Consider the following 23,715-nt stretch of genomic DNA (forward strand, 5'->3'; position numbering starts at 1 on the left):
TGCACAGCAGAGCCAGCCCTTAGTTCTCTGTGGTGTATGTTTGTCTGCCGCACTCTTGACTGTGTGGATACAGAGCACACAGCAAAATTAAACTGGTGATGGAAAAAAGAACTGTCAAAAAAGACTGCCTAAAGTTAAACGAGTCCTTGAAAGAGTTATCCAGCCTCACCACTTTACCTACAGGCTTTAAGTCCAGCAGACATTTAAAGAGCAGATGGGCACGTGGGAAGAAGGACTGGATTAAAACTAATTTAAACCAAACACATGACAACTGCATGAAGGAGGTGACTCTGAGAAGCAGGCATAAACAGAAAGTGTAACTGTGACACAAGATGCCCTGCCTGGCTTCACTATGTCTTTCAGCGAGCAGTTCAAACCATCTATTAGGACAGACGCACACAGGTTCCCACATCATCTGAACCCTATCACTCACATGGGGATAATATTGCTGGGTCTGAACTCTGGGCATCTGTGGGTGGCCAGCACTTGGTCCAGGTCTGCCCTTGGACAGTGGCTGCCTCTCATAAGGACTTTTAGATGATTCCTGTCCTGGCGCAGGCTTCCCTTGGGCTCTGCAGAGTCTGTCACGCAGCTGCACGATATTTGGCTGTAGAAGCAATGGAAGAAAATGAAACTGTTAATCCATCCAGCTGTATGACAGCATGCTCTGACTTCTTAAAAGCAATCTGATCATTTATGTTAAGTACTCTACCAGAGTCTACATTCTACTCCTGAGACACGGAGGCGGGTTTGGCACTATGGGTACCCCTTGGTTAGGACACCAGTTCAATGCCATACCATCGTTGCTCTTTGGTAATTTTAGGGCACAATAACAGTGCTCCCAAATCACAGGGCTATCTTACAAAACAACTGAAAGAAAGCTCTCCAAAGAGAAGCAACTGCTGCAGCTAGTGATGGAAAAGGTCCAACTGATTAAGAGGCATTCTTAAAATAATTAACAGGAAAAGGCATTAAGTTCAAATCTGGACCTCACAAAGATTCACGAATAAACAGATTTACAAATATTAACTATATATAGTGACTATGTATATGAGCAGGTGTGGTGGCACAATCCCAGAAGTAGGGAGGCAGAGGCAGGGAATCTCTGAATTTGAGGCCAGCCTGGTTTAAAGTGAGTTGCATGATAGCCCTATCTTGAAAAAACTAAACCAAACCAAGATGAATTTAATTACCTGGTTGGTGTTATCAGGCAGAAACGCCAAGGCTGTGGCAATGCTACCCTGGGCCGCCAACAAACTGGCATACTGACTCATCTTCTCAGCCAGAAGAGCCCCTACAGTATTCGTGTCCATGGCGTGGGTGAGCTGCACAGCTTTTCGGAGGATGACAACTTTCTCAATCAAATCCTAAATGATGGAATAAGACAATCAGAGATCCCAAAGAGCAGATTTCCAAACACACCCAGTGGACAGTGCCTGTCCACATCCTACTTGAAAAGCATGGGAAAGCTGAGCACCATCTAGGTGACAGTCAGTGAGGAGGAGGAAGCTTGTATCCCATGGACAGCAAACAGGGAGGAGGATGCCTGATCCCCATGGAGGACTCATAGGTTATTATGTCCTAAGCATCCTCAGCCTGCCAGACATTTGACCACCGATCTCAGACAATTATCCAAACTGATGTGTTGGGCAGGTACCCAGCAGCAGAAGAGGAGCTATGCGCAAACATGGCACACCATGGCTCCTGCAACAACACACTAGCACACAAACTCACGGCAGAGGTACACCACAGTTCCTGCAACAACACACTAGCACACAAACTCACTGCAGAGGTACACCACAGTTCCTGCAACAACACACTAGCACACAAACTCACTGCAGAGGTAAACCACAGTTCCTGCAACAACACACTAGCACACACACTCACGGCAGAGGTACACCACAGTTCCTGCAACAACACACTAGCACACAAACTCACTGCAAAGGTACAACACAGTTCCTGCAACAACACACTAGCACACAAACTCACGGCAGAGGCACATGACCTCCACGGGGGCTCACGGCTTGCTCAAGTTAAACATTCCTCCCAAGGCTGGCGGGCCTTAGGTCACTATGAGTACCCCCGGGAGGGGACTGTGCGCCAAGGTTGCCTTCTGCTCTCTGCAGCTCAGTCATGAGCTCCTATGCTGCCCTTGCCAGAGCCCGAGGCCATGGGCCACCCAACCTTAGAATTTCCAAACCATGAGCCCAAATAAAACCCTTTTTTGGTAAAAGCTAATTGTCCAGCCATTTCATGACAATAATGCAGAGCTGACTGATACACGCTGTGGCAAAGCAGCGGAGATGATCTTTGGGAGCGAGCCTTGTGATGGGAGGAGGGAGTGTGCAGGAGAAATAAACTTTCTTCTCAGGAACACTTGAAAGGAAAAGCTTGCTTTTTTTTTTTAAACCTGACTTTTAGTCTCATAAGAATGATTTTTAAAACACTGACTCGATGGATAAAATGTTTATCCAGAGAGAAAAACTACTATATTGAAATATCCAAAGACTTCACCCACTAACTATTTAGGGAAAAGTTGAAGCTACATGGTCCCCACAGTTTGACTTTCTAGTCTGAGTAGTGATTCTAACCTGAGTTCCTGCATTCTGTACTTCATGGTCTCTGATCATAAATGTTCTCCTCAATACTGGGATGCCTCCTGCTTCCCAGGCTTCACTATTGCTCTCTGCCAGAGGGAGGAGTCTGAGAGAAAGCAGCTAGACTCTGAGCTACTTTCAAGGCTCTGCTACCTCCCGGCCCCGGTGACTGCAGAACGTGATGGGACCTGACAGCTGCCACATCTTACGAGCCACCACGTCACACCTGGCTTCTTTAAAGATAACAATGAACACACGATGATCAACCAAAAAACTCCTAAGCGACGAAAGCAACAAGGTTCTCGGACAGAAGCATCTCCAAAGTAATCCTAAGTGGGTGAGAAGACACTGAAATGTCAGCATCGCTGTTCAGAAATACTAACCTGGGGCTGGAGAGATGGCTCAGAGGTTAAGAGCATTGCCTGTTCTTCCAAAGGTCCTGAGTTCAATTCCCAGCAACCACATGGTGGCTCACAACCATCTGTAATGGGGTCTGGTGCCCTCTTCTGGTGTGCAGGCATACACACAGACAGAATATTGTATATATAATAAATAAATAAATATTAAAAAAAAAGGAAATACTAACCTGGAGAGACAAAGGATTGCTACCATCTTGAGCTTTTGTCCAACAAGCAACCAATTTCTCTACATTCCCCGCACAAATATAGCAGAGGCACGCCTGAGCCTGCAGGAGGCTGTCTCCTTCACTCTCAAGCCTGGCTCCCAAGAGATCTGTCAATCAAGAGAACAAGGTAAGATGGCACCCACTTCACTGTGTATGAGGTTGCAAGCAACTCCGTGGCATTTCCAGAGGCATGGACGAAATTTTACAATCAGTAAGAACCAGAAAAAAGACACAAGCGCTCTAAATGCTCAGTGACTATTTGGCTGTTGAATAAACGGAGTAATTTACACATGCCGTGTAAGATCTACCTCTAACTACAGAACCGCTTTCCATCAAGGGCATCAGAAGAACAGTAAGGGGGAAAATCTGAGTAGCACATAGAGAATACGTCGTCAGTGGTACTAAATACACCACAAATGTACTACAGATACAAAAATCCGGAGAAATATAGTGAACATCCATGCCAGCAAGCAAGCTTGTTTCCTAAGGCACAAAGTTAGTCCTGGCCTCTAATGATCGATCTTACCTAACTGTTACCATTACTAATTGATCCCAACTAACATTTATTGAGAACTGCATATGTGCTAATTACAGATGAAAAAATGAGGCTTAGAAAATGATCTTTTCTGGGTCATACAGCTTGTAAGTAGCAGAGACAAAATTTATATTCTGGCCTACCCCAAACCATTATCACTGAACATACCATCTCTAAATGACACATTTTCTATCTGTTCTCCCTTCTTCTGTCTTGTCTGTCTCTTCTTACTGAGAATCAAATTCACAGTCTTGAATATGCTAAACAACTGAGCAGTTAGCAGCAGGCACAGCCCATCTTTGTAGTTTATAATTCTTATTTGAGATTAGACAGGCAAAGATTTCTAGTAAAACTCCTTAATTGTGCAACACACCCTGCCACCTCTGTAACAGTTACATGTGGGGGCTTCTTACCACACAGGGCTGAGAATTCATCAGGTTTAGCATAAGTCAACACTGCAGCGAGGGCCTCTCTCCAGTTTTTCAGATCACAGGACTCAACAATCTCCTTCCAGTTCTTCATCACCACAGCAGTGATGAGCTTGAAAAGGGAAGCAGAAAATGGCGTCTTTACTACACACGAGACCGAACTGTCTAATCCTCATGTCTGCAGGCTGTGAGGTAACACAGGGCAAGCTCTGCCATCAGGCCCCAGACCTACCAATCTTGATCTTTCACAACTACTTAGATTTAATGACAAGGGAACAGCCGCATATAGGGGAGACCCAGCCAATCACCTTGCTTGCAGGGGGCGGGGTCCCCCGAGGATATTTTTTTACTTATAAAGATTGCGGGCAGGAATGCTCCCTGCCTGCCCTTCTGTTTTCTTATTCTCCGCTGGGACTTTTGGGTCTGTAAGTCTATTTCCCAATTAAAGCTGTATATATTATTACAATTTTTGTCTGAGTTCATTTAAGCCGCTACACTTGGTGCCCAACGCGCGCGGCATTTTTGCCCCTGCCCTGGAGCGGCCCAGGATGTAGGTTTGAATTTTAGTTGAGAGAGCTGCACGCCCCAATCTCGCAGCTTTCTGCCTGGGTCCTAACCACACAGCACGCTCCTGGTCCAGCTGCCAGGCGCCCCGCTGGTTTTAGTACGTGACTCGGGCCCCAGTGCTGAGTCCGAGACACAGCCACGGCTTGGCAGGACAGCAACACGGCCACACACGCCATAGCCTGCGGGGCCCGCCCCAACCGCTAGACTTACTCAGCCGGAGCACGTTAACCCCTCCCTGCCTCTCTGCCCGACTACACCGGCAGAAGTACCTGAGCTTCTAAGTCACTAAACATCTGCAGCGACTCAATTTTTCCTGGCGCTTGCTAGAAAGTCGACAAACGGGACTCAGGCCCCATACCTACCAATCTTGATCTTTCACAACTACTTAGATTTAATGACAAATCGAACAGCCGCAAAGTGAAAAACATTCTTGAACCAAATAGCAGATGCTATATTTCCTTCAAAAAGAAAATGGCATCAATGTATTTTACAAAGGGCTTCAGGGAAAAGTATAGGATACTAGCAAAACATTTTAACAGGAAGATGCTCCTAGGTCCAATTGTTCAGGGACTTTATTTGAAGGACAAGCAGGAAAGAACTTTATAAAGAAAGTTAAAACACATTCTAGGGACCAGTGAGATGGCAAAGCAGGGTAAGGGTGCCTGCTGCCAAGCCTGAGGACCAAGGCTGGTGACTGAGTTCAATCCCCAGGACCTACCTGGTAGAAGAGAACCACTTCATGCCGTGGCACATGCGCATGCATGTGTCGTTTTTAGAAAAACTACAAAGCATTCAAGCCTTAGGAGGACAGCACGGAACACAAAACTGAAAGGCAGCCAGTGTGACAGCACAGAGGTGCGCAGGCAAAGCTCGGAAACCAGGACAACCACCACTGGGGTTCAGTACTGAGATAATCAAACCAGGACAACCACCACTGGGGTTCAGTACTGAGATAATCAAACCAGGACAACCACCACTGGGGTTCAGTACTGAGATAATCAAACCAGGACAACCACCACTGGGGTTCAGTACTGAGATAATCAAACCAGGACAACCACCACTGGGGTTCAGTACTGAGATAATCAAACCAGGACAACCACCACTGGGGTTCAGTACTGAGATAATCCATGAAAAATAACTTCCAGGGTAGGTGTGCTGGTCGAGGCCTTTACTCCCTGGGAGGCTGGGGCAGGAGGATCTCTGCTTTCAAGGCCAGCCTGGTCTATGTGGCATATTCCAGGAAAGTTAAGGCTGTTAACACAGAGAAACCCTGTCTCAAAAAACAAAAACAAAAAGCTTCCAAAACAATTGTCTTAAAATACAAAAAACAGCATTAAGCTTGAAAATGTTCAGACCCTCCATGCCGGAAATTCTAGTAACCGAATGATAAAAACTCTGTTCAAATCTTTAGGCAAAACAAAGGTTTCAATCACTATATAAAACAATGTTGTTTGTCTATGAGGAAAGCATTAAAACGAGCCCAAACAATCGTAAACAGTAACATAATACATCCTGATCATAATATTGTAGAATAACTACGAATCTTTCTAATAGTCCCTAACAATGCAGAAGCTTGCACCATGACAGTGTCTACAAGGAAAATGACACACACATGTACATGTGATCTTGACTGTCTACAGAAAGGCCTGGAAAGAAGGACACGAACTTCGTAATACAGTTAAGACACAACTAAAACTTTTACCTTGAGGTTTTTTAGACTAAACCTCTGGAAGGGAATCAAAATACTGGAATTTTATCACATCAAAGCACAAACAACTATTTCTGGGTGAAAGAATTTAATTCTTTGCTAATTTTTGTATCTTAATTATCTATAACACTAGGATACTACCTCCATAATCAGAATGATAAAAAGTGTATAATTCTAATGCTTATGAGGTTAGGGCAGAAGAACTGAAGATTTGGGGAAAGCCTGAGCTAATAACAAGATCCACCATCTGAAAAATAGTATTTTTTGGCCAGAGGCAGGGTTTGAAGACAGGGTTTGTGTGTCTCCGGCTGTCCTCTAACCAGAGACCCACCTGCCTCTGTCTCCTCAGTGTGGGGATTAAAGGTGTGTTCCACCACACCTGGCTAAAAGAAAACATTTTTAAAGTATATATGTATATGAGTGTATGTGTTTCTCTGCTACTATTTACTTTAAAAAGTAACATACCCTGGTAATTTTGCTTTGAGATTTTGCAAAGTATTTTTTTTGTGTTTGAGCCAAGAGTTCTTGTCCGCCTGCTATGGCTAATATAATAGCATCAGCCATTCGGTTATCATGTAAACAAAGGTCAACTGCACTCTCAAAATTGCCAGTCAGCAAAGCCCGAGTAATTAATCCATCAATATCTGCAACAAAGAAACACAACATCCAAGTTAAATAGAGTCTGCTACTAAAAACAATTACTAGAAAACTGTGCACACCAGGTTTTATACACAGGCAAATGGAGAACACAATGCTAATTTTTTATTACTAACAGATGAAATTTTTAAAATAAACTGTCACTATTTACAGAAGCTATGGAAATGGATCAGAATGTATATATAGTAACTTATTTGTATTAGTAAAGATCACTTAGGTGTGTCAGAACTCATCAGCATTTTCAAGACACTGGTTAGACCATAAGTGACAAAAGTTCTCTCTTCCCCTTGCCCAGCATGATGCCACCTTTCTAGTGATGTCTACTGGCACATAACTTAGCTCCTAGGTCTTGGGAGCTCAAAACCACTCATCTACAGAGACCTCTTGTAAAAGCAAAAAGCAACAATGCATTGTTTTCGCTGATTCCTTATGGCTACAAGAGATTTCAGTCAAAGCCAACAGCACTTACCTCCACTGACAGAGATGTTAAACGTCCCTCCAGCTGAAGGCAGAAAATCAGACTCCTGTTTTTCCTCTTTAATTTGCTAAAGAGATGAAAAAGGCAGCAATTTAGCCAAAATGAAGCTGAAAAAAGCTGTTTCAAAATGTCCCAATCTACGTGTAGAAGCTTGGACTTCCAAGGCATGAGTTCCCATGAGATATGAATAAAACCCAGTCATCTGAAACACCAAATCAAGTGTCCACACTCGTCACAGAGACCTGAAAAGTTGCTGTCAAAAGTAAGAAACATTTTTCAGATCCCCCAACTTTGAGTGGCTTCAAAATGCAAAACATACATATTTTTAATTATAGTGTCTATAGGTTTGGCTATAAAATCTTTCTGTCCAAGCTGAATCACAAAAACAAATCCCTTGGTGTCCTCAGTACAAAAATACAGCAAGCCTAGAGTTTTGTATGGCTCAGTTACAGAGTACATGTCTCTCGCAAGTAGGGTTGGTCTCCAGTGCCACAAAGAACAACAACAAAGCAGTATAAACACTGTTTTAACCATTTGAATGTTTTTGAATAAGCCAAATTAAATCATACATTTCATTTTCCTTTAAATTAGTTATATATTGAACAGCACAAAGTCTGACAATACACACACACACACACACAACAAAAGTTACAAACTGAGTGACTCAATTCAAAATCTAAATACAAAATTGCTGTGGAATATTACTTTAACTGCGTGTTAGACTTGTTTCTGCTGCACTTGTTTAACGATGTAAAGAATGTCACATCTGCATATGCTGTTGCATATCACCCTATGTAAAGGTGTGTCATATCGGTTTAAACTGCATTTGTTTAATTATGAGAAGATGTGTTGCTGTTTCACCTTGACAACATAAGGCACCTGTTTGGTCTAATAAAGAGCTGAACAGCCAATAGGGAGGCAGAGAAAGGATAAATGGGGCTGTCAGAGACAAGAAATAGGAGGAGAAATCTAGGCTCAAGGAAAGAAGAGAACAAGGGAGAAAGAGAGGCCCACGTCCAGAGCAAGACGCCAGTCAGACGTGAGGAGCGGTAGAAGACGTACAGAAGGAAAGAGAAGTACAAGCCCTGAGGCAAAAGGCCGCTAAAGAGAAACAGGTGAATTTAAGGTAAAAGAGCTAGCAAGCTAGGCAGAGCATTCGTAACTAGTAAGAAGTCTCTGTGTCATGATTTGGGAGCTGGCTGGTGGCCTAAAAGAAACAGTCTAGCATACAAAATGATCTGAAATTCAAAACTTCTTAGATTTCCAGATTAAAAATAATCAGCTTTATGAAGACTCTGTACAGACACCCCAAGCCTTTCTTCTGAAATGAAAACAAAGTTATCCGATATGAACTCAAACGTTCATGCAGACATTTGTTCTGCCCACACAGCTGACTGTGAAAGCTGAGTCATTCTGTGCAGAGAACAGCACTGGCTCATCTAAGACTTAGGTAACACTTTACCCTATTCCTTCTCCCCTTAGAAAAGTGCTGGCATTCACATTCATCACCCATCCTCACTACCTCTGTTTCCTAAATTTACAGAATGACACTTTCAGGCTAGAGACGCACACCGGGTATGGATACAAGGACCTGGGGTGCGTGAGGCCCGGGGTTCAACCCCTAGGACGACACAAATAGCACAATCTTCCCATTTCAAACGTGCTTTCTATGTACAGTTAACACACCTTTACTTATGAACTCCTGAGAGACAAGTAGGGCCCCAAATGCTTAATTTCTTACCTACTGAAAACCTTGAATGTACAAGGTACCATATCTGAAAAGCAAATAGTATCTGTTAAGTTGGGAGCGTAGCCCCCAACCCCTGGCATCCATACCAGCCTCCCTGGCCTGGGAGTTGCTTTGGTCTGGACCAGCATGCCAGGTCCTGACCACTCCCACAGGGTATTTAAGTGGGATTCCCAGAGGAGAAACGTGGTTTTCGGGTCTGTAAGTGCTCCCTGCTTTCCTGTCTCCCCACCATGCGCTTGGCCACCCAAGAGCGTCTTACTTAATAAAACAATGGACATTTTGATTTGGTTTGATTTGACCTAACTGGATATCTTGCGCCTTTCTTCTTACTTTTTTACTTAACAGTATCATCAAGACCAAAGGGAAGATTTTCTCCCCTTACACACAGTTTGTTTCAAGCCTTCACAATATGCAATGACTACTGTTTGCTAAGTATTTTATCACCTATTATTTCATGAGTACATGAACAAACAGACTTTAATTTGATGGTACATAGTTAATATACAGAAATGAATACCCTTGCAGGTATCTATAATTTTCCTAGGTATCTCCAAAACTAGTTCAAAATTTTAGCAAGATTTTACAGTGTTCTTTATTTCCTTATTAAATTCTGGGAGATTGATTTTAATAGAAAATATATTTCATAATCACTTTACAGCAGTCCAATATGTTTATGAATTATTTATAAGCATTCTATAGTCAAGATAGTCCCCCCTACCATAAAAGGCAAAGGAAAAGTCAAAGATTAGATAAGACATAAGAACTTGATTAATTTTCCAAGATGAAATAAAATAGAAAGCAAGAAAAGTAAACTATGGAATTAGTTATTAGTTGGGGGAGAAAAAGAGAGTCACAAGGAAATAAATTAATGACACAGCTCTGTATTCAAGGTCTCTTTTCAATTAGTTATAGAAATTACCAAGCACAGCTAAGGACACACTAATAGTTAAGTCATCACAATTAGCTTAGTTTTACAAAATATTCTTTGCTGTGTCCCAGTTCAGGACCAATTTAGAAGCATCTATCACTGAGAGCGGGCTATACAAATCAAAGTGTCAAAAAAAAAAAAAAAGCATTAACTTGACATGCACAGCAACTGCATTTCTGAGTAAAATCTCTGTCAGTTTAGCATACTGGCAGCCATCTGACCCAATTAAGGAAATCTCACATCTACCACTAATTTTAAGACATAGTAATAAGAACCTGGGCCAAAGAACTAGCGTGCAGAGATACTGTTGTTAGGCAAGATAAATAGACTCTCTTACCCTTAAAACACTTGAGAAAAAATACATTCAACATAATTGACAACAAGTAGTCAAAAAAAGTCCATATTTTCATGTGAGATACACAATTATCACATAACTGTCCAATATAATAAAAATAAGTACCTCTCCCAAGAGCTGCTCTCCAGCAGCGGGGCTCTCCTCCCCATCACTCTGTGCTACTTGGTCAGGGTCTTTAAGAGCCTTTGGTACATAAAACAATCACAGAGGGAGGTGAAGAAAGCAGCATTAAAAGGTTATTAGTAACAAGAGAGACAAAGACCCAACCAACCACATCCAGAGCTTGATCGTGAGCAGCAACCTGGCAAGTTTATCCCAGAAACAACATTAAAAGGAAAGCAGGAACGATCACTACCACCACCTTCCCTTTTGGCTACCAAATGTCACATGACATACAAGCGATTTACCTTATCTGAGCAGACATTGGTTCAGTTTTCCCTTTTAAGAAGTTCAAATATACCAAAAGACATGCTTTACCAGCTAAACTTAAGATGAGAATTATAAACTTACTAAAATCCTTGGAACTGGCATTTTCTAAATCAGTAGGCACAAAACAGATCAGCTTCTCAAACTACCCTTCTTGTGAGGATCTAACCAAACTCTCAGGAGAAAGCTATGTTTAAAGGCCTTCTTACCACATCGGATCCATCCACTTTGTTCAAGGCCAAAGCAATCTGAAAGGAAAACAACAACTCACCTACTAAACACAATTCTATTCAGGGTGTACAGCAAGGTTCGGCTTTACTCCATTCTCAGCCAGACCCCACAAAAGTTCCTATCAGGGGAAGTATGTTTAGGAAGAGCAAGACACCTGTGCACAGCTGGTTCTCACTGGTTCTAGCTCCATTTACAGGGGATTCTACTATCCAGATGATCTTCAGCTCTGCTATCTAACCTACAATCAACCTTGAAAGAAACATGTTCTTGGACTTTGTTGTTTTAATAACTATAAATCATTGCTTGTTTGCTTGTTATTTTTTTTCTTATTGTTTTGTTTTCTAAGACCGGATCTCACTATGTCACCCTGGCTGGCCTGGAACTCATGGTGATTTATTGGCTCTGCCTCCTGAGTGCTAGGGTTAAAGACTTGCACACCTGGCTTACAATTACATTTTAAAAAGATGTCCTCAGGTACTCAATATAGAATGAATTGTTTTAGAAGTATTTTGATAATGATTGTATTTCCTAATTGTTTTGCTTTCAGACATACAAGCAAAATTTTAAGTTTTCTTCTGAAAACTTAGAAAAATCAGAGCATCAAGGAGTTATGGCTAATAAGGAAATCAAATAAACCCTAACACTTTAAAGGAGTAAGCGAAGACACTAGCAGTGTGGCTGCCCTCAGAGGAGCATCAGAAGCAGCCCGTGCCATTCAGGCAGCTGTGCAATGCTACAGAAAACTTTAGTTTCCATCAACAGAGGTGAAGGGTCTGAGAACAGGACAGCGTTCTTGAGGCTTCCACCGTTTTTGCTGCTGCTGACACTGACATCAGCACCGACACATGAAGACTAGAAAACGCTAATGTGGTTTTCTCTTTCAAAAAGGGAATTCTTTCTTTCAAAAGTTAAACTACGAAGCAAACTACTTAGACCTTGTTTACTTAGTGACAAAAATTCATCCTCCAGATACCTGTTACTGGTCAACAATAAGCCACTTAAGAATTTCATGCTAGGGGGCTGGAGAGATGGCTCAGCGGTTAAGAGCATTGCCTGCTCTTCCAAAGGTCCTGAGTTCAATTCCCGGCAACCACATGGTGGCTCACAACCATCTGTAATGAGGTCTGGTGCCCTCTTCTGACCTACAGGCATACATGCAGACAGAATATTGTATACATAATAAATAAGTAAATATTTAAAAAAAAAAAAAAAAGAATTTCATGCTAGCTGGGCAGTGGTGGCCTGGCACACGTCTTCAATCCCAGCACTCAGGAAAAAGAAAAGGCAGATCTCTGAGTTTGAGGTCAACCTGGTGTACAAATTGATCCATGTCAGCCAGGACTAAACAGAGAAACTGTCTCAAAAACAAAAGTTTCAAGCTAAGGCATCAGTCTAGCGAGGCTGAAGAGCACAGTTGTCCTGACAGTGTTCTTCTTCCCTTAAACCAGTCCCCGCCACCCTCCCGCTGCCAGGCCACTGTGACACACCTTAATAAACACCCCGGTGTGTGTGACAAACTATCCCTGACAGTGGCTGAATTAAAGGTGGTTCTGGCCGAAGTGGAGTTTCACACTGAAAACGTTGTCTGTGACTGACTGATCTGAGAACACCCTTGAGAACTCTATAAACAGACAGCCCCCACACAGCACAGGAGCGTCTGTGTGAGTTTACCTTCTTCCCCAGATCTTCTCTCCTGTAGCCAAGAAGCTCGAGGTATTTCCCACGAGAGTCGTCCTCAAAATTTACCTGTGAGAAGAGACACAAGCTTCAAACAAAGACCTACACTTAAAACCTAGTTTTTCTAAGAACTGACTAAATTCTAAATCAAATTACTAAAAAAAAAAATCTAAAGTCTATAAAAATCCTGAAAATTCATGGTGCAAAAAGAACTTAGCTTTCACAACTGGCTTTTTAGATATGCAAGCGTGTATATGCGTGAGTGCTGGTTTGTGCACACGACAGGGGTCTGTTACTGAGCCCAGCTTGGGTTTCTTGAATTTCGTCATGCATTCCTGAAGTCATACTATGTCTTCAGAAGGAAGACAGACTTAAGATTATCATAGGAACAGCTATCAGTAATGAAATAAAACCGACCTTAGGGCCAGAGGGATGGCTGAGCAGGTGAATGCGCTCGCTGTAAAAGGAGCCTGCACGAAGACATGCAGAAACAGAAATTAATAAACCCAACTTCACCTTCAAGAAGGACCACACATTCTTCTCAAACTCAGTCTGAGACGCATCAATCTTCCTCTGGCAGTAACTGGTGAAGCTCTGGGACTGCACAACCTGCTGCAGCTGCTCCGAGCGGCTCAGGAAGTCCTTCTCCGTCACCACCTGACTGATGAACACGTGCTGCCGCTGCTGCTGCGGCTCCGCTCCCTGCTGAGGCTGCACTTTAGCATGCTCAAAAGTCACCAGTTTCCCTCCAAACTGTGAGAAGAAACAAACTCATCAGCCACTAAACCGTGCCCCCAAAGTAAATATATTATAAGCCTGCCAAAATAAAGAACTGTATGGAGATCTCTGACACACCTCCCACTGTTCTTTTCAGTTTTCACAAGGCACCCTGGACGCAATGTCCTTTGTGCTGCCCCACAATGTCTCGGCTAATATGCCACACTGAACCATAAAAACGAAATCCACCTACTGAGAAGGAGGCACCGACAGGCCTTCGGACCCACTTGGGTGGCTTCTTCAGGGGGAGCACTATGCTGTGCTGAGTGGTCTGCTGTGGGATTTGTAACGGAGGAAGGGGCTGTCCTGTGCCGAAGGGATCGAGATTCCCAAAAGATGATGAAAGCTATTTTCAAAGAAGTATGAGTTAGTCACCTACATAAACTAAGTTGCAGTTTTTCAAATCATACATAGAAGTGTCAATTATCCAGCAGAGCAGCATTGTAAAGGAATTATACAAGGCGGATATTTTTCTCAGTTATAAAAGCCTGAATACTCCTATTACCTTGTCAACTTGTTTTTGCCTTAAACCGTCTATGCTCCCTCCCATGATAGAATAAACACTGATCCGTCCATCAAAGGAAGCAGCTGACAGGACAGCAGGATTTCGAGGACACCACTGGATGTCAAAGCACCACTGTGTGTTGGTGGGAAGTTCATACAATACCTAGTCCAACATAAACAAACACAAGTTAGAAAAAGGTGCGGCCAGAGCATAACCAAATAAGTAATGTTGGCAGTGAGAACAGCTGAACATTTGCTCTAGAAAAGGCTTTAGCTAAGAAAACCAATGGCGAGTTCTTCTTAAAGTGTAGTGGTCCCCGGGACAGTCCACCGCCACAGTGCAGTATTGGTCCCCGGGACAGTCCACTGCTACGGTGCAGTACTGGTCCCCGGGACAGTCCACTGCTACGGTGCAGTATTGGTCCCTGGGACAGTCCACTGCTACGGTGCAATATTGGTCCCCGGGACAGTCCACTGCTATGGTGCAATATTGGTCCCTGGGACGGCCCACAGCTACGGTGCAGTGTCCCTGGAATGGCCCACAGCTACGGTGCAGTGTCCCTGGGATGGTCCACCACTACGGTGCAGTGTCCCTGGGATGGTCCACTGTAACAGGAATGCTAGTCAGTATTTCTTTTCCTAAAATGGCAGGAGGAGACAAGCTGGAAAGGCCAGAACATTTTATCAAATTCTAGTGCTACTGTTTTCAACTGCTTAGGCATGGCAAGATCCAAAGAACTATAATTAGGTCATTTGAAAACCAAACTTTAAACCAAAGTTAGAAAGAACTCAGTGACAAATCTGGCTTTTAGCCACAAAAGAAAACATGCCTATCTCATTCTTCTTATTGAAGAATCCTAACAAAAGCTCCTCTAAGTTTCCTACAGAAGGAAGAGAACACGGGAAAACTTTACAAATGCTCTTACAGGGCCAGGGAGACAGTGCCATGTGTAAAATGTGTGCCATGCAAGCATGAGGTCTGCAGGTCAAGTTCCTGCAGCCACAGGGAAAGTCAGGTCTGGTACTCGCTACAGACAGCTGGGGAGGCAGAGGCAGGGGACTACTGCATAAGCTGACCAGCCCACTCAGGGAGGTCAATGAGACTCCGTCTCAGAAAATCCGCAGAGACACAACTAACAAAGGCGCACTGTCGATTTCTCAGCCAGGTCATAGGCACTAAGTGCTCATGCACCTGGACATGAACATATGCACACACACACGAAATGAAAATAAAGCTACTCGAGGCCCTAAGTTCAATGTTCAACAGCTAAAAGAACAAAACCTATTAAAACTTTTTTTTTTTTGGTTTTCACTTATTCCTCTGTGTGTGTGTGTGTGATAGGTAAGTGTGGCGGCATATGTTACAGTACACACGCAGAGGACAACTTTCAGGAGTCAGTTCTCCCTTCCACCTTATTGTCTCTGCCATGGCTGACTCATGAGCATCTAGACGGTCCTGATTCCCGTCTCACTGCAGGAGCCACTGCATCCTGTTCATGTGGGTTCCAGGAATCAAACTCAGGTTCCCACACTTTACTGCTGAGCCATCTTGCCAGCTGGAAGACTGTGGGGTTTTGTTTGTTTGTTTTTAATGGGGCTGGAAATGAAGCCTAGGACTTTCACAAGCTAACAAGCAACTGCTTGACTTTTGAGCCACACGCCTAGCATCAAAACACCTACAAAAGCACCTGCAATAATACACTTTAATAGAGGAAAGGCAAAGGGTATAAGGCTGTAACTAGGTCTGAAGAGATGGCTCAGCAGATGAGCGCACTGGCTGCTCTTCCAGATGACCTGGGTTCAGTTCCCAGCTCCAACATGGTAGCCATAACTGTAACTCCAGGTCCAACACCCTCACACAGGCACACATGCAGGCAAAACACCAATGCACATATAATAAAAATGAATCATTTTTTAAAAGGCTGTAGCTAGACTATGTCCCAACAGAGAAAGACTAATTTTATTTTATTTTGTTTTATTTTTTTTGGTTTTTCAAGACAGGGTTTCTCTGTGGCTTTGGAGCCTGTCCTGGAACTAGCTCTGTAGACCAGGCTGGTCTCGAACTCACAGAGACCCGCCTGCCTCTGCCTCCCGAGTGCTGGGATTAAAGGCGTGCGCCACCACCGCCCGGCTTGAAAGACTAATTTTAAACATTGAAGGACATGAGCCGGAGAATGTTCCTGACAGAGATCTGATGGGTCAGCATCTCAGAGCTTCCTCCAGTGGGCTTAATTACAATTGTGGCCTTAAAACCATATGGAAATGGCTGATAAAATGGAAATAAAGTGTCATGAGTGCTGAAAAGTTGAAGCGTTCCTCGTCCTACCTCTCCAGTGTTAGGGTTGGAGCACAGAATCTTAGCATCTTTTCCACAGCTTAGTAACAATTCAGGATCGGCCATGCTCCAAGCAATTGCCAAAATTCCCCTATAGAAACACAGTGGGAGAGAGGAACAAGTGAGAACAAGATACAGTCGTATATTAGTTCGCTTACTAGTTCAAACTGTTAGCTTAAAAAAGAAGAGCAGACTGGTGGGAGACCACAAAAAGATGAGGAAATGCTCAATCCCAAGACAGGGTTTCTCTGTGGCTTTGGAGCCTGTCTTGGAACTAGCTCTTGTAGACCAGGCTGTCCTCGAACTCACAGAGATCCACCTGCCTCTGCCTCTCAAGTACTGGGGTTAAAGGCGTGTGCTACCACCGCCTCGTTGAAATATTCAATCTTGAGGAAAACAAATTTCCAATCACTGCTGTGCAGGCCCAGGAGACGCCCAGACAGCTGGCCTGAATATGACTCACAGTAACTCAGGAACATGTGTGCTACAAAGACACAGGCTGTTGAACACCATACAGTAACTCAGGAACATGTGTGCTACAAAGACACAGGCTGTTGAACACCATGCGCAGTGCAGAGGGGCAGAAACGAGAGTGAGTGCCCAACAACACGGCCTGTGGAGTACTTGGTCCCAGGCCGGGTTTTATGAGAAATCTCATAGATAAAAACCCCTCATAGAGCTAGGTGATGCGGGCAGCGCAAACCTTTAATCCCAGACTCATATGACAGGACCAAATGGATCTCTGGGAGTTTCAGTCCAACTTGGTCTACATATATACAAATCCTGTCTCAAAAAAAAAATCAAACTAAGCCTCATACGTGGGAGGCCAGCGCTCTCCTGCCAGCCTCCATCCACAGTCCTGTTTTTGGCTTCTGTTACCAGGAAGTAGTCTTTATCGAGTATAATGAAAAGAAAAATTTAGATATTTTTTAAAGAAATATTAAGCTCTAAAGTCTAGAAACATGGTTTTATAGATCACTATATTAAAGGGATATTTTTATGTCAATATAGAGGAAATATAGTGTATCCTTGGGCTATGCACAGTGTAATCCTTGGATAGGAAGACGGCTCAGTAGTGAGGTGCTTGCCATACACACGTCTACAGACAGACCACTGAGATGGCTCGCAGGTAATGGCCTATGACCTGGGTCAGTCCCTGGGTTCCGTGAGAGGCGACACTGACCTCCACAGCATGTGGAGCGAGTCCATGCCCAACACCCACACTCACATGCACACAAAGCCAGGCATGGGAGCACACATTTGTAATCCCATCTGCGGATGGAGAAAGGCAGACCCACAGAGCTCACCTGATAGCCATAGATCCAATGGGGACTCCAGGTACAGTGTCTCAAAACTGCATGGCTGAGGAATGCTCAGAAAGCCATCAGGCATGACTTCTAGCTGCCACAAACATGCCTGCACCTCCCCCCGCACACAATCTTCTGTACTCAATTATTTAGAGAGAGTGAGCATTAATCATTTTGTCTTTTCTATATTCATACCTACATTACTCAGAGATTCTATGAGAAAGCAGAATTAAGTTTGGGCATTTCTTAAGAGCATATAATTTGAGATCTGAGTATTTTGCTCAGTGGTAAACACTTGCTTAGTATATACAAGGCCCTGAGTTTGATTTTTGACACAGCAACAATACAACTAATAGCCAAAGTTTGTTCATTTAGAAAAAAATGTTTTTAAATTATGTGTGTGTACGCGCGCACGTGCGTGTGCATGGGAGTGCAGGGGCATCAGACTCCCCTGAAGCTAGAGTTACAGATTGTGAGCTGCCATTTGGGTGCTGGGAAATAAACTCAGGTCCTCTGGAAGAGCAACAAGTGTTCTTAACTACTGAGTTATCTCCCCAGCTCAATAAATTATATATTATGCTATTATTAATATGTAAGGTCAGATTTTAAAGAAACAGAATTATAAGGCTGGAAGAGACCAAATAATCAAGTAATCTACCACTTATTAGCACAAGAAAAATGCCAACTAGAGATTGTTTCTGTCATTAGCACTGGGCTTTGCTAAATTATGATGGCCCATTCCCAAGCTCTGTGGTAAAAACTCTGAGATCAGTGTTTGGGCTGACTTTGGACAAGTTTAACCTTCAATTTCTGGCCTGTAAGACATGCAACGGCAGTTTCTCCAGTTATTCTGTTATGAGGATTGATTAAGGTGCCATGTACAATGGTTGCACACTGTCTGTTATGGAAGAGTTATCTGTCTTCCTTCTACAATGCAAGTTCCCTGCAGTTAGTGTAGTGGTTTGGATGAGAATGGCCCCCATAGGCTCATGTATGAATAAAAGGTCCCCAACTGTAGGAACCATCTGGGAAGGATTAGGACGTGTTGCCTTGTTGGAGAAGGTTTAACACTCGGGTAGGCTTTGAGGTCAGGCCCAGTCTGCTGTCTAAGGATCAGGTGTGAGCGCTCAGCCCCTGCTCCAGCACGGTACCTGCTGCCACACTCCTCACCATGGTCGTCATGGACTTGCCTCTGAAACTGAACAAGCCCCCAACTAAATGCTTTCTTTTATAAGTAGCCTTGGTTGTGTGTATTTTCCCAGCGATAAGAAGGCAATTAAAACAGGTGAGAATTTTGTGTGTTTTACTGTATACATTAATACACTCAATCTTAAATAAAATAAGAAAAATATTAAGGCTCCTCAACAGCATCTTTTTTCTACTAAAAACCAGACTAAAATATAACATTTAAGGAGAAATTGGTTCTGGCCAAATTCTTCTCCTTTATGAGCAACTTATAGACAGATCACAAACTTCAGAAACTTCACAAACGATAGGAGAAGGGGGGGAAAGGACTTAAAAGTTCAGTCACATGTCACTAAACAGGAAGTCCCCAAAGTACTTAGAAACTAGTACATTTTCTTTGTTTGTTTGTTTGGTTGGTTGGTTGGGTGGTTTTTCGAGACACGTTTCTCTGTGTTAAAGTCTTAGCTGTCCTGGGAGACTCTCTGTAGACCCAGCTATCCTCCTGCCTCTGCCTCCTGAGTGCTGGGATTAAAGATGTGTGCCACCACCTGGCTAGAAACTAGTATAATATTAAAAGGGATTTTCTTATTTAAATACATTGAACTAATTTACTTAAATTTGCTACTAAATAGGTATCATCGATAGGAAATTTGCCAAATTAATGAAATACAAAGACACTAAGTCATGAGAAAATTCCCATTTTCAAAACATCTACTCAATATATTACTGCAAACTGAAAGCAGATCACCTAATTTCTCAAAAATGTTTGCTTTTAAAGTAAAATAGAATAAAACCAGTTTCTAAACTGTTGCTATATGGCATCAAATTTTCTTAAGTATGATGACTAATATGGATCTAATTGTATAATCAATGTCAAGATTTAATAGACTCCAATTTTTACCCATTATTTTAGGTGATTTTAATTTCCTAAATGCACTATGTAGCTGAAGATGGCCTTGAACTGCCAAGTGCTGGGATTACAGACACACATCTCTATGCTTGGCTTAATTGTTTTAAAGAAAGTGGTGAAGAATACTTTAACAGAGGATTCATGTTAGCATGATATGATCTATCTACCATTTTAGAGTAAAAATCCTGACTACTGTTTAAAATAAAAAGTAGTAATTATGTTTTAGGATTTAAAAATAAAGAAACGAAGTTCCTTGAAACAGTAGTATGGTACCTGGCATGATTTTCCAGAACCCGGATAGGAGAGGCGGCAAACCGAAGGTCCCACATCTGGACCACGGGTAATCGATCATCCTCAGAGGCCAGGACCATCTGCGTAGCAACGTCCGGGTGCCACGCCAGCCCAGAACAGTGCATCTGCAGACAGGGAAGGCCACATCTTAGCAATCATGTTACTTTATGAGAAGCAGACCTAAAATTTGAGGGCTATGTCACCACTAAAATAAACAGGAAAATGCATTGGCTGAGATTAGTTTTGAACCTTTTAAATGTTACTAAACAGTTTTAAGCATTTGATATTTCTTATTCATCTACTTGATACACATAAAGCAATTCAGAGTCAAAATAATTCTAAAATGAATTTCACTATCAATACTGTAACTAAGAATAATTTATACAGGGGCTGGAGAGATGGCTCAGAGGTTAAGAGCATTGCCTCCTCTTCCAAAGGTCCTGAGTTCAATTCCCAGCAACCACATGGTGGCTCACAACCATCTGTAATGGGGTCTGCTGCCCTCTTCTGGCCTGCAGGCATACACACAAACAGAGTATTGTATACATAATAAATAAAGAAATATTTAAAAAAAAAAAAGAATAATTTATACAAACTTAAAATATAAGACTTTCAAAAATAAAAATAAGGTTCTCAACTAAAAACTAAAGCCTTCTACCTTTCCTCAAAAAAAAAAAAAAAGAAAAAAAATATCTTAAACATCTAAAGTTTCCTGAGACAATGAGACATTACTATTGTTGGGAATGACCATTCTAGTATTTATATATAATATTTATTTATATTATAATATAGTATAATGACTCATTTCTAATACAGTCTATATAATGACTAAAACTATTTTTGCATGCTTTGTCCCACTGGAACTTGGGTTTTAAAATTTCTGGTCCATTTACACTATGGTAATCTGGAGGAAGGCTCTTTTCAACAGGTCCGTGGTGTTAAAATGATATACACATTCTGACTTAGGCACTCTTATTTTAGAAAATCTTTAACCAGGGTGGGCACCATGGCTCAGCACATAAAGGCACTTACTATCAAACCTGAAGACCTAAGTATAATCTCTGGGACCATATGAAAGAAGGAGAACTAAGTCACGCAAATTGTCCTTGAACCAGCACAAAAGTGCACAATGGAGCGTGAATGCTCAAATAACCGCCAAAAACAGACAAACAAAAAAAAACATAAATGTGATATAAGTATTTTTTATGTTTTAAGAAAGAAAGAAAAAGAGAGGGAGGGAGGGAAAGGAGGAAGAGAGAGAGAAAGAGAGAGAGAGAGAGAGAAAATAAGGCCACCAAAATGGCTCACTGGGCAAATGTGCCTCTCACCAAGTCCACTTCAACCTGAGTTTGATCTCTGAGACCCACCTGATTCCAAAAGTTGTCCTCTGAACACAACATGTGCTTCATGGCACACATGCACCCACATGGACATGCACATAAAATTACAAAATAAAGTGCTTAAAAAAATAAAAAAACAAGCCGGGAGGGGGAGGAGCACACATTTAATCTTTGGAGGCAGAGCCAGGCAGAGCTCTGTGAGTTCGAGGCCAGCCTGGTCTACAGAGTGAGTTCCAGGACAGGCTCCAAATCTACACAGAAAAATCCTGTCTCAAAAAATCAAAATAATGAAATTACATAAATAATAAAACATACCCAACATGGTTTACTGGGTATTTAATTACTGTCACTAAGGGGGAGGGGGCATTCATCCCACTATTAAGTCATTGATAAAAAAGACAATTTTAATTTTACAAAGCCTTGATTTCTTGAAACAAGCCCCAGGGTACACAGCAGAAGCATTCATGTCCATCACAAGTCAACCCTATACTTACTCTGTTACTGTGATCGCTGACTTTGATGATCGGCTCATTTTTCCTAAGATCCCACACAGTTGCCCGGCCACTGGGACTCGCTGATGCTAAAATATGCTGGACTTGTCTGTTCCATGCAATGCAGCTGATGTCTTCTGGCGGCTGTTAAGGACAAACCATTAAAGACCATCTCCATGCTGGGCTGTTGGCTTTATCAAACTGACAGTCTGAAGTCGCCGGGAACTACCTCTATCAGCTGGCTCTGAGGGTGTGTCTGTACACTTTCTGACTGCTGACTGATGTGGGGTGCCTCCCTGGACACATGGGTCTAGGCTATAAAAGGAAAGTAACTGACCAAGCCACCTGACCTCCAGAGATGACAGACTTTGATCGGGACATGTAAGCGACATAAATCCTTTCTTTCCCAAATTGGTTTTGGGCAGTGTCTAACTCCAGCAACAGACTAGGATATTACAATATTCAACTTTAATTATAAAGCCAAGTGTGGTGGCACACACCTTTAGTCCCAGCACTCTGGAGACAGGTCAATTTCTGAGTTCAAAGCCAGTTTTGAGTTTCAGGACAGCCAGAGAGAGCTACATAGTAAGACCCTGTCTCAAAAAACTAAAAATTAAATTTAATCATAAATTCTTATTCTTCATTTATAATTTTTTCTGTCTTTATTTTTTCTTGAGACAGACAGGTCTCAAGTATGTACCTCTGGCCAGCCTGGAACTCACAGAGATCCACCAGCCTTTACTTCTGGGGTTAAAGGTGGACCATCATGCCTGCCTGACCCTTTAGCTTTTCTTTTTTTTTTTTTTTTTTTAAATCTATTACTGGGCTGGAGAGATGGCTCAGTGGTTAAGAACACTGTCTGCTTGTCTAAAGGTCCTGAGTTCAATTCCCAGCAACCAAGTAGTGGCTCACAACCATCTGTAATGAGATCTGGTGCCCTCTTCTGGCCTGTAGGTGTGCATGTAGGCAGAATACTGCATACACATAAATAAATAAATCTTTTAAAAAAATAAAATCTATTACTTAGAAATTAGATCCACAGCCAGGCATTGTTTAAAATACAGATCTGCAGAGCTCCAACTACTTTGTGTTGTTTTTAATATTGTCTCGTCCAACAAGTATTTGCTGATTCTTGCTATAAACTAAGCCATTTCTTTATTTGCAGCTGTTGCAAGACAGACCACAAACTACAAAATGGATGGCTAATGAATGTGACCTAGAATCAGAAAGGACAAAAATGGGAGGCTGGACTACTGGGGAAACACCTTTATAAGTAGCAGACTATATCATTAAAGCCACCTTTCAAGACTTCAAAATGGCAGGAGCAGTTCCAAAGGCCAGTAAAACTGGGCATCTACACAATAAGATACCTTGTAGAAAGACTATAGTTGTTTTATTTTTTGAGACAGGGTCTCACTATGTAGCCCTAGCTGCTCTGGAACTCACTCTGTAGACCAGGCTGGCCTTGAACTCACAGAGATCTGCCTGCCTCTTCCTGCTGAGTGTTAGGGTTAAAGGCCTGTGCTACCATACCCAGCAACACTTTAGTTTAGATAAAGTCTCATTCTATATTCCTGAGGACTTCAAACTCAAGGCAATCCTCCTGCCTCCAC

At 42.5% G+C, this 23,715-nt stretch overlaps 1 protein-coding gene across 14 annotated transcripts in view; it reads right to left on the reverse strand.

Moving 5' to 3' along the window:
• Positions 1-23,715, reverse strand: part of LOC121440947 (protein transport protein Sec31A) — a 57,191-nt gene that overhangs the window by 19,428 nt on the left and 14,048 nt on the right. For 8 of the 14 annotated variants that reach the window (XM_041642000.1, XM_041642010.1, XM_041642009.1 and 5 more), the window contains exons 6-20: positions 22,106-22,246; positions 20,254-20,396; positions 16,570-16,669; positions 14,245-14,406; positions 13,933-14,085; positions 13,479-13,715; positions 12,957-13,031; positions 11,264-11,302; positions 10,734-10,811; positions 7,587-7,662; positions 6,926-7,104; positions 4,171-4,297; positions 3,184-3,329; positions 1,194-1,367; positions 434-607 (exon numbers count right to left, since the gene is read on the reverse strand). In XM_041642000.1, coding sequence (XP_041497934.1) covers positions 434-607; positions 1,194-1,367; positions 3,184-3,329; positions 4,171-4,297; positions 6,926-7,104; positions 7,587-7,662; positions 10,734-10,811; positions 11,264-11,302; positions 12,957-13,031; positions 13,479-13,715; positions 13,933-14,085; positions 14,245-14,406; positions 16,570-16,669; positions 20,254-20,396; positions 22,106-22,246 — 2,004 coding nt within the window. The remainder of the gene's footprint in view (positions 1-433; positions 608-1,193; positions 1,368-3,183; positions 3,330-4,170; positions 4,298-6,925; positions 7,105-7,586; positions 7,663-10,733; positions 10,812-11,263; positions 11,303-12,956; positions 13,032-13,478; positions 13,716-13,932; positions 14,086-14,244; positions 14,407-16,569; positions 16,670-20,253; positions 20,397-22,105; positions 22,247-23,715) is intronic. The other 6 variants (XM_041642014.1, XM_041642013.1, XM_041642011.1 and 3 more) reach the window with 3 other exon arrangements.

The sequence above is a fragment of the Microtus oregoni genome, unplaced genomic scaffold (genome assembly GCF_018167655.1).
Source record: "Microtus oregoni isolate MIOR12 unplaced genomic scaffold, Mior012 000072F_ref0000427, whole genome shotgun sequence".
In the NCBI taxonomy this organism is placed as follows: domain Eukaryota; kingdom Metazoa; phylum Chordata; class Mammalia; order Rodentia; family Cricetidae; genus Microtus; species Microtus oregoni.